The sequence below is a fragment of the Penaeus monodon genome, chromosome 2 (assembly GCF_015228065.2).
Source record: "Penaeus monodon isolate SGIC_2016 chromosome 2, NSTDA_Pmon_1, whole genome shotgun sequence".
Classification (NCBI taxonomy): Eukaryota; Metazoa; Arthropoda; class Malacostraca; order Decapoda; family Penaeidae; genus Penaeus; species Penaeus monodon.
The window spans coordinates 55431748-55446747 of NC_051387.1; the positions used below are offsets into that span (position 1 = coordinate 55431748).

The following is a 15000-nucleotide window of genomic DNA, read 5'->3' on the forward strand; positions in this document are numbered from 1 at the left end:
AAGCTGGAAATATCTTCTGCCTTAAAGATCAGTATCGCTAAATATACCTATAATTCGATTATGTATTAGGGATGAGATACTTGCATTTATCCAACATTGCATTCATTGTGAAATAAAGCTCTTATCACACTATTTTTAGACCCCATACCTCTTATTTGGGTGTAAATGATGAGATGTGAGACTATGGGGTAACCTTGAGTTGTTTATCATGGCGCTGTGGTGCATGCGAGTAGATTTGGAAAATCATGTTTGCATTGATTGATTGATTGATTTTTTTTTTTTTTTTTTTTTTTTTTTTTGCCCCACTAAACAATAAGACCAGAATCCATTATTTTTTTAGTTTTTCTTTTTTTCTTTCTTCTTTTATGGTATATATACATGTCTTTTTCATAGTTTGACTGTGCGGTAAATGTCCAGAAAAGAAGTGTGAAGTGTGAAAAAAAAAAGTACGAAGCCATACATTGGGATCCACGTTCTAGCAAAGGCCAACCAACCTCTCATGTGTAAAAGTAGAGCTTAGACTGGTTCCTTTGATGCTAAATTCCCAGGGAGGTTGGTAGACACTGTCATGCCAGATTGTACTTGATTCGAGTTTGGCATCACTGGACCCTGATAAGCAATTATGGTTTAAACTTTTTCAGCAAATGATTTTTCTGTCTAACAGTGATGTTTTTGGTTTTGTCATGACCTTAGTTTTGCCCATTCCTCCCATAATTCATCTTGGCAAAGGCAAGTTCACATCATTCACTTCTTTTGATTAATATGTTCATGACATTCCACTGCTTCTGTTTAGGCTCATGCTGCTGGATACATAAATATCCACTATAGCTAAGTTTTCTGTGTGCGTGTGTGTATGTGTGTGTGCGTGCGTGCATGTGCGTGCGTGTGCGTGTATGTGCGTGCGTGTGCGTGCATGTGCGTGCATGTGCGTGTATGTGCGTGCGTGCATGCGTGCGTGCATGCGTGCGTGCATGCGTGCGTGCATGTGTGTATGTGTGTATGTGTGTATGTGTGTATATGTATGTGTATGTGTATGTGTATGTGTGTGTGTGTGTGTGTGTGTGTGTGTGTGTTGTGTGTGAGTGTGTGTGTGTTTTTACACATAGATGGCTCCATAACTGCATAGCCACCAAGGAGTCAGTTAGTAAATCATATGTGATCTCACCTAATTTTCCCATTCCTTGAATTTTTCTTTTTTTCTTTTTCTAATGCTGTTGATATTGATACCCTTAACCCAGTGCCGCCGGGCATGGCTTGGCATGTACGTACATGCCATGCCCACTGTGAGTTTACTTTGTTTTTACACATAGATAGTTATGCTTGTATTGTCCCAATGAGCCAATTCCAAGTACTCCTATCTCGCTTGTTTACCCTTTTCCTTGATTTATGAAAATATTTTATGTTATCTTACTTTTGCTGTTATTAATGTATAATGTTATGGTAATTATAATGTCTATAATAAAATTGACACCATTGATATTCATAGCATTAGTAAAAAAAAATAATTCCTGCCAATTCAAGGAAAGGTGAAATCAGTTAAGGTCACAAGGTCTACTAATCGACTCCTTTGTGGCTATGCACTAGTAGAGCCATCTATGTGCAGAGACATTAAAAAAGAAAAGAAAAAAAGAAAATAATAATAATAATAATAATAATAATAATAATAATAATAATTATTATTATTATTATTATTATTATAATAATGAGCACAGCATTTACCCAGCGGCATTGGGTTGATTACCATCATTTACATAATGGTATGATGTACATACCATCTTTGGCAGTAGTGGGTTAAAATGACATTGCTTTGGCTATTTTGGCTTTATATTTCTATATGTAGAAGGATTTAACAAGAAGTGAAAAGAAATATATGTTTGGCTAAAGGGAAAAAGCATCGTACCACAATTTATTAACATCATTTTAAGAGTATACCATTTATAAAAGTTTTACCTGCTCTTAATGATAAATTCTGTGAAATAATGCATTTTGCGGCTCTTATTTTATGTAACACTGATTTGTGTATCTATTTAATGCACTGTGCAGGTATGGTCCACTGACTATGACAAAAGTAGAAATTCTACTGATTTGTGATGGCATTTTTGGTTTGAAATGTATTTATATATGCATTCACATATAAATTTTTAGAAATTGGTTCTTTCAGTAAGTATGTTAATTAGCCAAAAAGGTTAAGAGTACCTCTATGCTGCAAAATTATTGAATGATAAGTAAGAAACATTTGTTGTTTCTTTGTGTAATTTCTAAAAAAATCTGCTGAAAACAATTGTAAGTTTGTGTAATGACAAGATTCCCATGATGAATGTATAGCTACCATGGTCAGTAAGAAATCTTTACCCAATGCAAATGAATTGAATTTCCCTTTCCTTGTGCATCAGTATTAATGATGATGATTCGGAGGATTGAAGATAATTAACAAGTTCCTCTTCCTTTTTCAGGGCACTGTGGACCAGTGTTCCTTCCCGGTGAAGCACAAGCCACAAGAAGTGAAGCTCACGGGCACGAACAACCTCCTCTTTACGTATGCCGTGGAGTGGCAGCGTTCGGACGTGAGATGGGCATCCCGCTGGGACATCTACTTACAGATGACAGACGTACAGATCCATTGGTTCTCTATTGTCAACTCGCTGGTTGTGGTGTTCTTCCTCTCGGGTATCCTCACCATGATCATGATCAGGACTCTGCGGCGAGATATTGCCAGGTGGGTGATGGGAGTTTCGGGTTTACAGGGTGTTGGACTGACCCTTATGATATGTAGGGGGATGTTGTTGGAGTTCAGAGGGACGGTTTGGCTTTGAAACTTGAGTGATGTTAAGAAAGGACCGTAGGTAAGTTGGACAGTGTGTGTATACTTATACTATCCAATGCAGTTTTGTTTTATTGATTTTGTTTACATATAGGTGGCTAAGGAAGCACTTAGAACACCCACATTCAAAGACTAAAACTAGCTTCACTTATTTACCCTCATTCCTTGAATTGTCAGGAGAAAGTGTTTATTTTTATTATTATTCATATTGTTCATTATGTTATGATGATGATAATTTTGGTAAATGGTAAAAGAAATAAAACTTTTCCCTTGAAAACTAAAGGGAAAGGATAAATGAGAGATATGTAAACCAAGCAGTTAAATCCTAGGTGACAAAGCTGTTGTGAAGCCATCTATGTGTAAACAGAATTAATAAAAGAGAACCACAGGGACAGTGCATACACCCATTGCCAGTGGAGGAAAATAAAGAACATTTTTTGCCCTGAATGAACACTTCATATGATTATGCATTTATTTTATTTATTTATTTATTTATTTATTTTTTACTTATTAGTTGTGCTAACTTTGACACACCAGTCTAAGATATGAATGGAAAATTTTCCTAAAAATAACAAGGAAAATAGAAAAGAATGTTCAAACATCACGTCGTTTACATAGGGTAGACAATTGAACAATAACAGCATGGATGTTATATTTCATTATCAAATGTGGTATCATACAGCACAACAAGAGGTGTTTCGAATTTAAAGATCTGTTGGCAACGAGGAGAGATCGATCTAAAGAAAAGATATCTCTATTTTATTTATAGCTACAAAGTCAATGACAGCTCCCAAAGACCAGCTATGATGATGGCCTAAGTACTGTTATACCCATCATTCATTCTAAACTTCTAATCCTGACACAAAATGCAGTATAGCATACAAGATCCATGGACTTAAATGGGATTCTTCCTGGACCTGTTGCTCCTCCCAGCTGATGGGCAGGTTCAAGGTGGCATCAGCATGAGAGGCCACCTCACCTCCATATAAAAAAAGGATTCTATACCATTTTGTGTGTTATACAACTCAATATTGCTATCTTCTTGTCTGACTTTTTAAATTTGTGAAATTATGATCATCCTTTTCTCACTCTAAGGATAAATATAAGCTAACCTCAAATAAAAAGGTACACACATTCTCATTTTGCAGGTGTGATGTACATATGAAGAAAGTTATAATTGGAGGGTATATGAAATATGTAAAAACTTGCAATTTTGATTACTGGTGTCCATAGTGTCTCTCACACTTGCCTTATATTTAGCTAAACTTCTTTGAACTTTCATTTTTCTCTTTTGTTGTGTTTAGGAAGTTTATTCAGTGGTAATGAATACACCATGATACCTTAATTATCTTTTCAATTTGAAGATTTGATGATGATGATACTGCCACACAGCAAAATAATATACTATATTGTCCCATAGTCTTCCTTTATTGACCCAGTGACGATGGGAGCCTCCAGTGCCATGCTAAACATGTCAGGGTGCCTATGGTATCAGCTGCTAGGGAGAAAATTCAGAAGCACACAGGAATCCTAAAACTATCCAATTTCAAGACTCTTTGCTGTGATATTAAATTTTTTTAGGTACTGAGGCAAAAAAGAGGCTTTAAGTCAAATGTTGAGGGGCTGTTTCACAATAATTGAAGCCAGGGCTAAACAAGTACAAAAAAGTTTAGCATGCAAACTTAGAGCAGGCTCGACTGCATATAATGTGATGTCATCCTGACGTGAGGAGTGGTCATCCAGGATGTAATAGGACATCATCCTGCCTTCAGTGTGTTAAAGAGAAGAATTTTCACTAATTTAGCCTAAATATTTAAGAAGGTAACTGTGTGGAAGTATTAAAAGAATTATCTGAATTGCTATGTGTTTTGGCTACATGAGCCAGAACAGGTCTGTCATGCACTGTCAATGCATAGTGGTGTGGAAAGGACTGCGAGTGGTCTAGGGGATATCCTCCAAGAGTATATCTAATGGTTTTTAATATCCTGGTAATATTGATACAATACATAGTAAAGAAAAAAAAATGTGAAGTGATGGATTAGTTAAAAGTCAGTAATGATAGTGTATGAGCTTTACTTTTAAATTAAGAAAAATGAACGGAAAAACATTATGGCAGTTATGTATAGAAAGTCAGTCCATAAAAATTATTCACAAGTGATATTGTTCAAGACGGACTTGATTTTATTATGTTAGGTGGAAAACATATTTGGAGACATTGTATTGCTAATATTAAGTATGATTTTAATGTGCAACTATAACATCTTAACAACTTTTGAGAGAAGGAGAATGGTATAGAAGGGCTCATTCCTGTAGAAATGATCAACATAAGTGCTATATTCATTCTTTTCCATTTATTTTACCTCTGTGTTCACCATTTTGTTAAGAATCTCAGAAGATGTGGTTGTGTGATAATGCCTTGATTACTTTTTGGTGGCTCATTAATATTTTAAGTAACTGACTTTACACCTGTGGAGATTTTTGACTATCAGTTTAGATATGTAAATTTATGCTTATGTGTCCTTTTGATGTGGAATATCTGTTGGCGAGTCTTTCCGTTTCTTTCACAGGTTAAAAAAGTAAGAGTGATTATATTTTGGATGCAAGCACACATAACACAATACTTTATACACACACAGACAACACATCACACACAGACACCACATCACACACAGACACACACACACACAGACACACACACACACACACACACACACACACACACACACAGACACACACACCACAACACACACACACACACACACACACAAACACCCCCACACACACACAAAACACACACAAAACACAGACACACACACACACACAGACACACACACCTAACACACACACACTAACACACACACACACTAACACACCACACACTAACACACACACACACTAAAACACACTCACACACACTAACACACACACACACTAACACACACACACACTAACACACACACACACTAACACACACACACACTAACACACACACACACTAACACAAAAACACACTACCCACACACACACTAACACACACACACACTAACACACACACACCACACTAACACACACACACACTAACACACACACACACTAACAAAACACCACACAACCTACACACACACACACCCAACAACCACCTACACCACACACACACCACACACACACACCCCACACACACCCCACACACACACACACACCACATTCACACACACACCACACACACACTACACACCAAAACACACACACACACTACAACACACACACACACAAAACACACACACACACACCCCACACACACACACACAACACACACACACACACACACACACAACACACACACACACACACACACACACACACACACACATGACACACACACACATGACACACATACTCATATATACTCACTTTTGCTCCCTCACCCTCTCACTCACTCACTCACTCACTCACTCACTCACTCACTCACTCTCACTCACTCCCACCCCCCCACCCACCCACCCCCACCCACCCACCCACCCCCCCACCCACCCACCCCCCCACCCACCCACCCACCCACCCACCCACCCACCCAAACGCCCCACCGCCCGCCCACCCTCTCTCTCTCTCTCTCTCTCTCTCTCTCTCTCTCTCTCTCTCTCTCTCTCTCTCTCTCTCTCTCTCTCTCTCTCTCTCTCTCTCTCTCTCTCTATCTCCCTCCCTCCCTCCCTCCCTCTCTCCCTCTCTCCCTCTCTCCCCCTCTCCCTCCCTCCCTCCCTCTCTCTCTCTCTCTCTCTCTCTCTCCTTTTATGTGTGTTTTCTTTCTCGCTAATTGTGATATTAGCATCGAGTGGTGACTCGATAAAAACACCGGGCGGAAGGCAACGGCAAACCACCACTCTAAATTGCCAAGAAAATCATGGAAATCCATGATCGCCAACGTCCTTGTAAAAAAAAAAAAAAAAAAAAAAAAAAACATAATTCATCAGGTTTACCTGGCATTTCTGCAGTATACTTCCCGAGCTAATGGGACCAATCTCTCTCTCTCTCTCTCCCTCTCTCCCTCTCTCCCTCTCTCCCTCTCTCCATCTCCCTCTCTCTCCCTCTCTCTCCCTCTCTCTCTCCCTCTCTCTCTCCCTCTCTCCTTCCCTCTCTCCTCTCTCTCTCCCTCTCTCTCTCTCTCTCCCCTCTCTCTCTCTCTCTCCCTCCTCTCTCTCCCCCTCTCTCTCTCTCTCTCTCTCTCTCTCTTTTCTCCCTCCCTCCCTCTCCCTCTCTTTCCCCCTCCCTCCCTCTCTCCCTCCCTCCCTCCTCCCTCCTCTCCTCTCCCTCTCTCCCTCCCTCCTCTCCCTCCCTCTCCTCCCTCCCTCTCCTCTCCCTCTCCCTCTCCCTCCCTCCCTCCCTCTCCTCTCTCTCTCTCTCTCTCTCTCTCTCTCATCCCTCTCCTCTCTCTCTCTCTCTCTCTCTCTCTCTCTTCTCTCTCTCTCTCTTCTCTCTATATATATATATATATATATATATATATATATATATATATATTATAATTATATATATACATATATATATACATTATACTATATATATATTATATATATATATATATATATATATATATAGTATATATATATATCCATATATATATAAATATACATATATATATATTTATATCTATATGTATATGTCTACATATATCTATATGTATCTGTTTATATATCTATTTATCTATATGTCGATATATATCTATCTATATCTATATCTGTCTATCTATATCTATATATATCTATCTATATCTAAATCTATCTATCTATCTATCTATCTCTATCTATCTATATCTATCTATATCGTACTCACTCCAAGAGCATCACAACATGAAAAAACTAAGTATCATGCTGTGACCACGGCGGCTCAGACATGAACCTACCGTTAAAAGAAGATACACAGACACACACACACACACACACACACACACACACACACACACACACACACACACACACACACACACAAACACACACACACACACACACACACACACACACACACACACACACACACACACACACATATACCCATATATATACATATATATCTATATCTATATATTTATCCATCTATACATATATACTCATATCTATTTATATCTGTCTATCTATCTATCCATCTATCCATCTATCCATCCATCTATACATATATGTATATCTATATCTATCTATTATCTATCAATCTATCTATTTATCTATCTATCTATCTATCTATCTATCTGTCTATCCATCTATCTATTTATCTATCTATATATATATATATATATATATATATATATATATATATATATATATATATACATATATATATATATATATATATATATATGTATATATATATATTTCTTTTCTTTTAACGGTAGGTTCATGTCTGAGCCGCCGTGGTCACAGCATGATACTTAATTGTAGTTTTCATGTTGTGATGCTCTTGGAGTGAGTACATGGTAGGGTCCCCAGTTCCTTTCCACGGAGAGTGCTGGTGTTACTTTTTAGGTAATCATTCTCTCTATTTTATCCGGGCTTGGGACCAGCACTGACTTGGACTGGCTTTGGCCAACCAGTGGCTAGGTAGGCAATCGAAGTGAAGTTCCTTGCCCAAGGGAACAACGCGCCGGCCGGTAACTCGAACCCTCGAACTCAGATTGCCGTCGTGACAGTCTTGAGTCCGATGCTCTAACCATTCGGCCACCGCGGCCTTGGCGATCATGGGCTTCCATGATTTTTCTTTGCAATTTAGAGCGATGGTTTGCCATTGCCTTTCGCCCGGTGTTTTTTTTTTTTTTTTTTCTTCTTCTTATCGAGTCACCATCTCTATTTACCCAGCATTGACTTGGGCTGGCTTGGCCACCCAGTGACTAGGCAGGCAATCGAAGTGAAGTTCCTTGCCCAAGGGAAACAACGCGCCGGCCGGTGACTCGAACCCTCGAACTCAGATTACCGTCATGACAGTCTTGAGTCCGACGCTCTAACCATTCGGCCACCGCGTCCCCACATATATATATATATGTATATATATATATATGTATATATATATCCCATATATATTTATATTGACATTCATTCTATGTTTGTATATCTACATCTAATAATGTATCTATAGATTAGTCTATCTATGAGCATTTATATATATGTTACATGTATATGAATGTCCAATACTCTCTCTCTCTCTCTCTCTCTCTCTCTCTCTCTCTCTCTCTCTCTCTCTCTCTCTCTCTCTCTCTCTCTCTCTCTCTCTCTCTCTCTCTCTCTCTCTGTCTGTCTGTCTGTCTGTCTGTCTGTCTCAAGATAAATTATTTCTTTTAGAAGCATTTCTGATTGAATTTATATAATTTCTTGTACTTAAATGATCCTCTGTCTTCCAGATACAATGCTGACGAGAGTTTAGAAGAGACCTTGGAAGAATCTGGCTGGAAGCTTGTCCACGGAGATGTATTCCGACCTCCGCGCTATCCCAAGCTCTTCACAGCCCTGGTGGGATCTGGTGTTCAAATCTTCTGCATGGCCCTCATCACAATTGTGCTGGCCATGTTAGGTATGCTCTCCCCAGCCTCTCGTGGTGCTCTAATGACCGCAGGGATTTTGCTCTATGTTTTCATGGGTCTCATTGCTGGGTACATGGCCGGTCGCCTCTACAGGACATTGCGTGGCCAGCAGTGGAAGTCTGCTGCCTTCTGGACAGCTACACTCTTCCCTGCTTTTGTCTTCTCCACTTGCTTCTTCCTAAACTTCTTCATCTGGGGAAAGCATTCGAGTGGTGCTGTCCCATTCACGACCATGATGGCCCTGTTCTCCCTGTGGATCTGTGTGTCGGTGCCTCTGACCTTCATTGGCTATTACTTTGGATTCCGCAAGCAGCCGTATGAACACCCTGTGCGGACCAACCAGATCCCGCGACAGGTACCGGAGCAGGTATGGTACATGCACCCTGTCCTATGCCTCCTCATGGCAGGAGTCTTGCCTTTTGGGGCTATGTTTATAGAGCTGTTCTTCATCTTGTCTGCCATCTGGGAAAACCAGTTTTATTATCTCTTTGGCTTCCTGTTCCTTGTGTTTGTCATCTTGGTTATCTCCTGTGGTCAAATTAGTGTGGTAATGGTCTACTTCCAGTTATGTGGTGAAGACTATCACTGGTGGTGGCGCAGCTTGATCACTTCAGGTGGCTCTGCAGTCTATGTGGCAGCATACTCGATCTTTTACTTGAGCACAAAGCTTGAGATTACAGAGTTTGTTCCACTTCTATTATACTTTGGTTACACAGCCATTATGGTGGTGACTTTCTGGCTGTTAACTGGTACTATTGGCTTTTATGCTGCTTACCTGTTTATTAGGAAGATATACGGTGCTGTGAAAATAGATTAAAGCATCGTTCTTTTAGCCTGTAATAGGGCAGTGTTTTACATGCTCATGGATAGTTTTGCAGCATCTTTGCTGTGCTATAGATCCTATCAGTCTCTCTCTCTCATAGATATTAGAACACTTGTGTTTCTCCAAAATTGTTCTCATCTTTTCTAAAGACTATAAAAGTTCACATCATCATTTAAATGTCGTATTATTACTGAATGCATTTTGTGATTTGTACATACAATAAAAAGTGATACTAAGAAGTTGCAAACAATGTATAGGAAGTAACCTGATATCACTACCACTGGGAATGGTTGTGTTTTTGTGGCTTTATGTCTGCCTTGAGGAGTAAGAGCAATTCCTCTCATGATTGTTAAAGATTCAACGTGTGTCATGAACCCTTGGGGTCCAAATGCAAACATTGTGCTCTTTTCAGTTGTAGCCTCAAGTCATATTCAGCCCAAAGAACTTGAAAGTCTTGGCTGATTTTTTAAAAAGTTATAAAGATCCTAATCACTTTCCAAAGTCATATCCAGTGAAAATACTATTCAGAGGTTTTTGATTACAAAATAATAAATATTGATGGCAATGTCTTTGCTAAGATTGCTTGGTAATCAATGCATCACACTTTATAATTGTGAAGTCCCATGCAGTAACTGACATGATCTTGTTGATATCAAGGCATTGTATATTATATTACCTTAACCCACTTATTTATATGTATAGAAAATAACCTAATGCTTGATTCAAGATTGTAGAAGGTGATTGATTAAAACTATCAAAGGAAATTCAGTAACCAATTTCAGCAAATAAAGATAAAAGACAAACAAATAAAATACAAGAGATAAATGAATTACTTGCATATATTTTTTATTTCTCTCAGCTGCACTTTTTTTTTATTATTTGTTGTAATTATTATTATTTTTTATTTGCTACCTCAAGATATTTCAGTGCTGTGCATCAACCACCTCTTTGTTTAGCATATTACCAATTTTCCATACTTGCCATTAATGAACAAAGATAAATAGGCTGGAAAAATTGAAGTAATATTGATTATTTGGAAATTGATGTTTACACAATTGTAGCAGAGGCATATGCATTTTTTTTTAGCTTGGTTATTTTGTCCCAGTGTCTTTTGTCATCATTTGTGAATACTTAAAGAAGTAGGAATGCGACCTGGAGCCTTTGGCGTGGTTGAGCAGAACTTGGAGAGCAGGCGAGCTGAGGGATGTAGAAAATTTAGTCAACTATTTATCGGACGTCATTTTTTTTTTCCCGCTTTGTAGATAATACGCAATATACAGAATCACCAGGATGAGTATACAAATGCAAGAGCAAATTGCACTTGGCATTAGGGAAATACCCAACCATTGATGAAGCCCCGGATGGCATGGCTCCATATTTCTTTTAGTGTTGTGCTGAGTATGGAGTGTAGCCATTCCGGAACATGAGGGAAGTTTGATGTCAAATTTTAGCACATGCTATGGCATTAGCTATGTTGCTAAGAAACTGTATTTTTTAATAGTATTGATATTTTAAAGAAAAAGTTGAGTGACAAATGGGAACTAAAGATGTGAAAATCAAGTATTCACCATTTATTTATTTATTTTTTTTTCATTACATTTCCACACCAGCAGTATGTTTCTTTATCCGAAAGATAAGTTGCTTGCATACTTTCTTGGTAATGTTTGTTACTGATAGAGCCATTTGAAAGAGGAACACCTCATGACCTTGCTGTTAAATTATTATTATTATTATTATTATTATTATTATTATTATTTTTTTTTTTTTAAATCTCATTATGCATTGGTAGCTTCCAAGACTTTTATCCATATTTCTTGCTAAGATTTATCATAGTGTGATTTGTTTTTTAGCCTGAATAATGACAGGATAGGTGTAGATGAGAGTGCTTGCCAAGAGTGCAAGTTCTAGGCCATGCTTAAGAGCAGTAGCACTTAACGAAAGAAATTATTTTAAAAGAATGAAAAGAGGGCATTATGACCATGAATGGAGTATTGTATTTGGCGTGACTGTGCGTAAGAGGACAAGTAAATGCCATGAATTGTGGGATGTGGATTTGCATTGGGATTTTATGGTGTCTGAGAATATGAATTTTAATATTTTGTGTGGTTGAACAAATAGTTATTATATTTATTAGAATTATTATTGTGATTACGTTAGATGGTACTGCCTTAATGATGCAAGTGTTTTCTGAAGATTATATAGTTTTATTGTATTTTAATTATGGTGGTTACTATGAACATTATTATTGACATTGCAGTGAAGATGGTATATTTACTTTTTCCATTCACTATCAGTATTTTTATGGGTAAATGTGTGTATGTGTGCGTGTTCCTAGCTCTCCCTGGGTCTTGAATAATTTGATAGAGAATTAGGCTAATGATATAACATTTACACATCAGAATTCCACATTTGCACTCAATGTAAACTTTTGTCAAGGAGGTGCAAGTGCAAGAGTAAAGGAGAGGCAAGTACAGTGAGTTTCTTAAGACATTGTCAGTATGTTGCCAGTATGTTGAACTCACTGGGTTTCACTGAAGAGCCAGCTTTTATTAGTAAATAGTACTTGTATACAGCATGTCATTTTTTTTTTTTTTCTGAGAGGAGGCATTTTGAGTGACCTTTTCCCATATGTATTCATGAATTAACACTATTTATTTTGTGCTTTTTGTTTGACATATATTTTTGGGGGGGAAGGTGTAATCCATTTTTTGAGAGAGAGTTTTTTGTTTTTGTTTTGTTTGCTACTTTTTATCAACACATTTTTTTTTTTAGAATAATTTCTAAACAAAAAATCTATGTTGTGCATTGTACACTGCTTTTGATAGTAACATTCCATTGGTGTGTTCCTGATTTTTTTTTTGTTCCAATCATTCACAGAACAATTGCTTGTAAATTACGTAGATAAATGAAATTTCTACTGATCACTTATTGGAAGAATGGATTCCTACCCCATTTTGTGTGTAAGTTTTTGATGTCTGAGAAGAGAGAAACGATGATTAATTTTCTTTCTTTTTTCTCCTTTTTATAAGTGAAATGAGAAAGGTTATTTGAGACTAGATTTTCTAAAAGAAAGAGTATTTCTTGAATGCAGAAGTAGTATCATTTTTTTTTCTCACTCTCTCTCTGTCATAGGTTTGCATTATGCACCAGGGGGGGAGAGTAATGTATAAATATCCTTATATGGCATAATAAATTTTATATTATTTTGTAGTTATTGCATTGACCAGTAACAGTTATCTGATCACACCTTTATTCTCTCTCTTATGTTTATAACCTTTATTACTATTATTATCATTATTATTATTATTTTTAATGGTGATGGACATTCTCATCTCATGATTAGTCTTGTGATGCCATTGTGGAATTTCAAGCGTGTTAATTACCATATCCGTAATTTAATTTGGTGGTGTGTTTGGATGCACAGAGGTTTGTGCTTGTATATCAAAGGTTATATACACTTGTTTGCTTAAATAGCATTAATAATTTAGCTGTGCCCTCTCTTGATAATGTACAGTATCTTAAAAAAAAAAGAAAAAAAATCTAGGTTTTCTTTGATATTTTGCATTGGCACACAATGTGGGTAGATTCTTAGAGATAAACAGTACCATATAATGTTGATTGTTTAGAATTTTTGTTCATTGATTTTCAATGCACTTTGTGATATTAAAATGAAAATTGTAGATGTCTTTTTTTGTCCACACGTTTTCTCCCATAGGTGTCAAAAACTAGGGACAGATAGATTTATTCAAACCTTATTTCAACAACTAAAATCTTACTGGGGATTTTCTCTGAATACTCTCCTTTCTCATGTTCTCTCTCTCTTATCTTCTCTTTTCTGCTCTTAGCTCTTAATCCCTCCTCTCTGTCTCCCTTTCCCTCACTGTGTCCCTATTTCTTCTCTTCTAATTCTTCCACTTCCTCCATTTCTTAAGGAAAGTTGTACATACGTTAACTAGCAGGTAGCAACTTTCTTTATGCTAGTTTTAGTCTGATAATTAAATCAAGGATTTCTTTGTTGATTTTTGCTATGTAGGGACAGTGGATTCATTGAAGGAAATGCCCTGAAAGATTCCATGGTTAACACTACCATTATACCATTACCATAGCAGTTGCAAAAGCCTGTGAAGCAACACATATTTCTTACTGAGGTGTAGTTGAAAATGTAGAAATTTCAAAATTTATTTTGTAATTGTATATTTACACTAACATATCTGTTAACTATAACTAGCTTATCTGAGAAAAGATAAAAATTTGATCATATGGCTGATAATATCTAACATGCTGAAGCCCCCCCCTTATTACTATTGTGCAGCTTTACAGTCCACCTCTCTGCAGTACTACTCTCAACACACTCCTTCTTCCATATGTCCCCGCCCTGCTGCTACCCCCACTTCGACAAACATTTTGAATACTCTATTTAGCCCAGCCAAGTGGGATTGATACTTTGTGATTCCCTCTACAGCCCCTTACTCTAACAACACTCCTCTTTCAGCAATACCTCCAAAAAACAAGCATGCAAAGTTTCTTTCCTTTCCCCTCTCGTTCCCACATTGTCACCTAAGCTAAAGCAACCCTAACTGCAACCTATTTCTGCCCGGCCTCATCCCTCCCACTGTCTCCATCTCCCTGACAAACTGCCCTGTCTACAACAAGGATTGGTCAAATTGTGGAGAAGACCTACTCCACAGCCCTCTGCCCTCTGTGTGCCCAATCTGGCCATGATCAACCAAACTGCTCCGAACAATCATGCATATGTGCCAGTTGTGCTGGCACCCATAATATATTTTATAAGGGCTG

The 15000-nt window shown here is 37.6% G+C and overlaps 1 protein-coding gene across 1 annotated transcript in view; it reads left to right on the forward strand.

Annotated features, from left to right (window-relative positions):
- The window catches only part of LOC119583918 (transmembrane 9 superfamily member 4-like), a 17074-nt gene extending 3191 nt beyond the window's left edge, over positions 1–13883 (forward strand). The window contains exons 2-3 of the mRNA XM_037932634.1: positions 2454–2716; positions 9201–13883. Of these exons, the coding sequence (XP_037788562.1) occupies positions 2454–2716; positions 9201–10197 (1260 nt within the window). The 3' untranslated portion in view covers positions 10198–13883. The remainder of the gene's footprint in view (positions 1–2453; positions 2717–9200) is intronic.
- The last annotated feature ends 1117 nt before the right edge of the window (positions 13884–15000 follow it).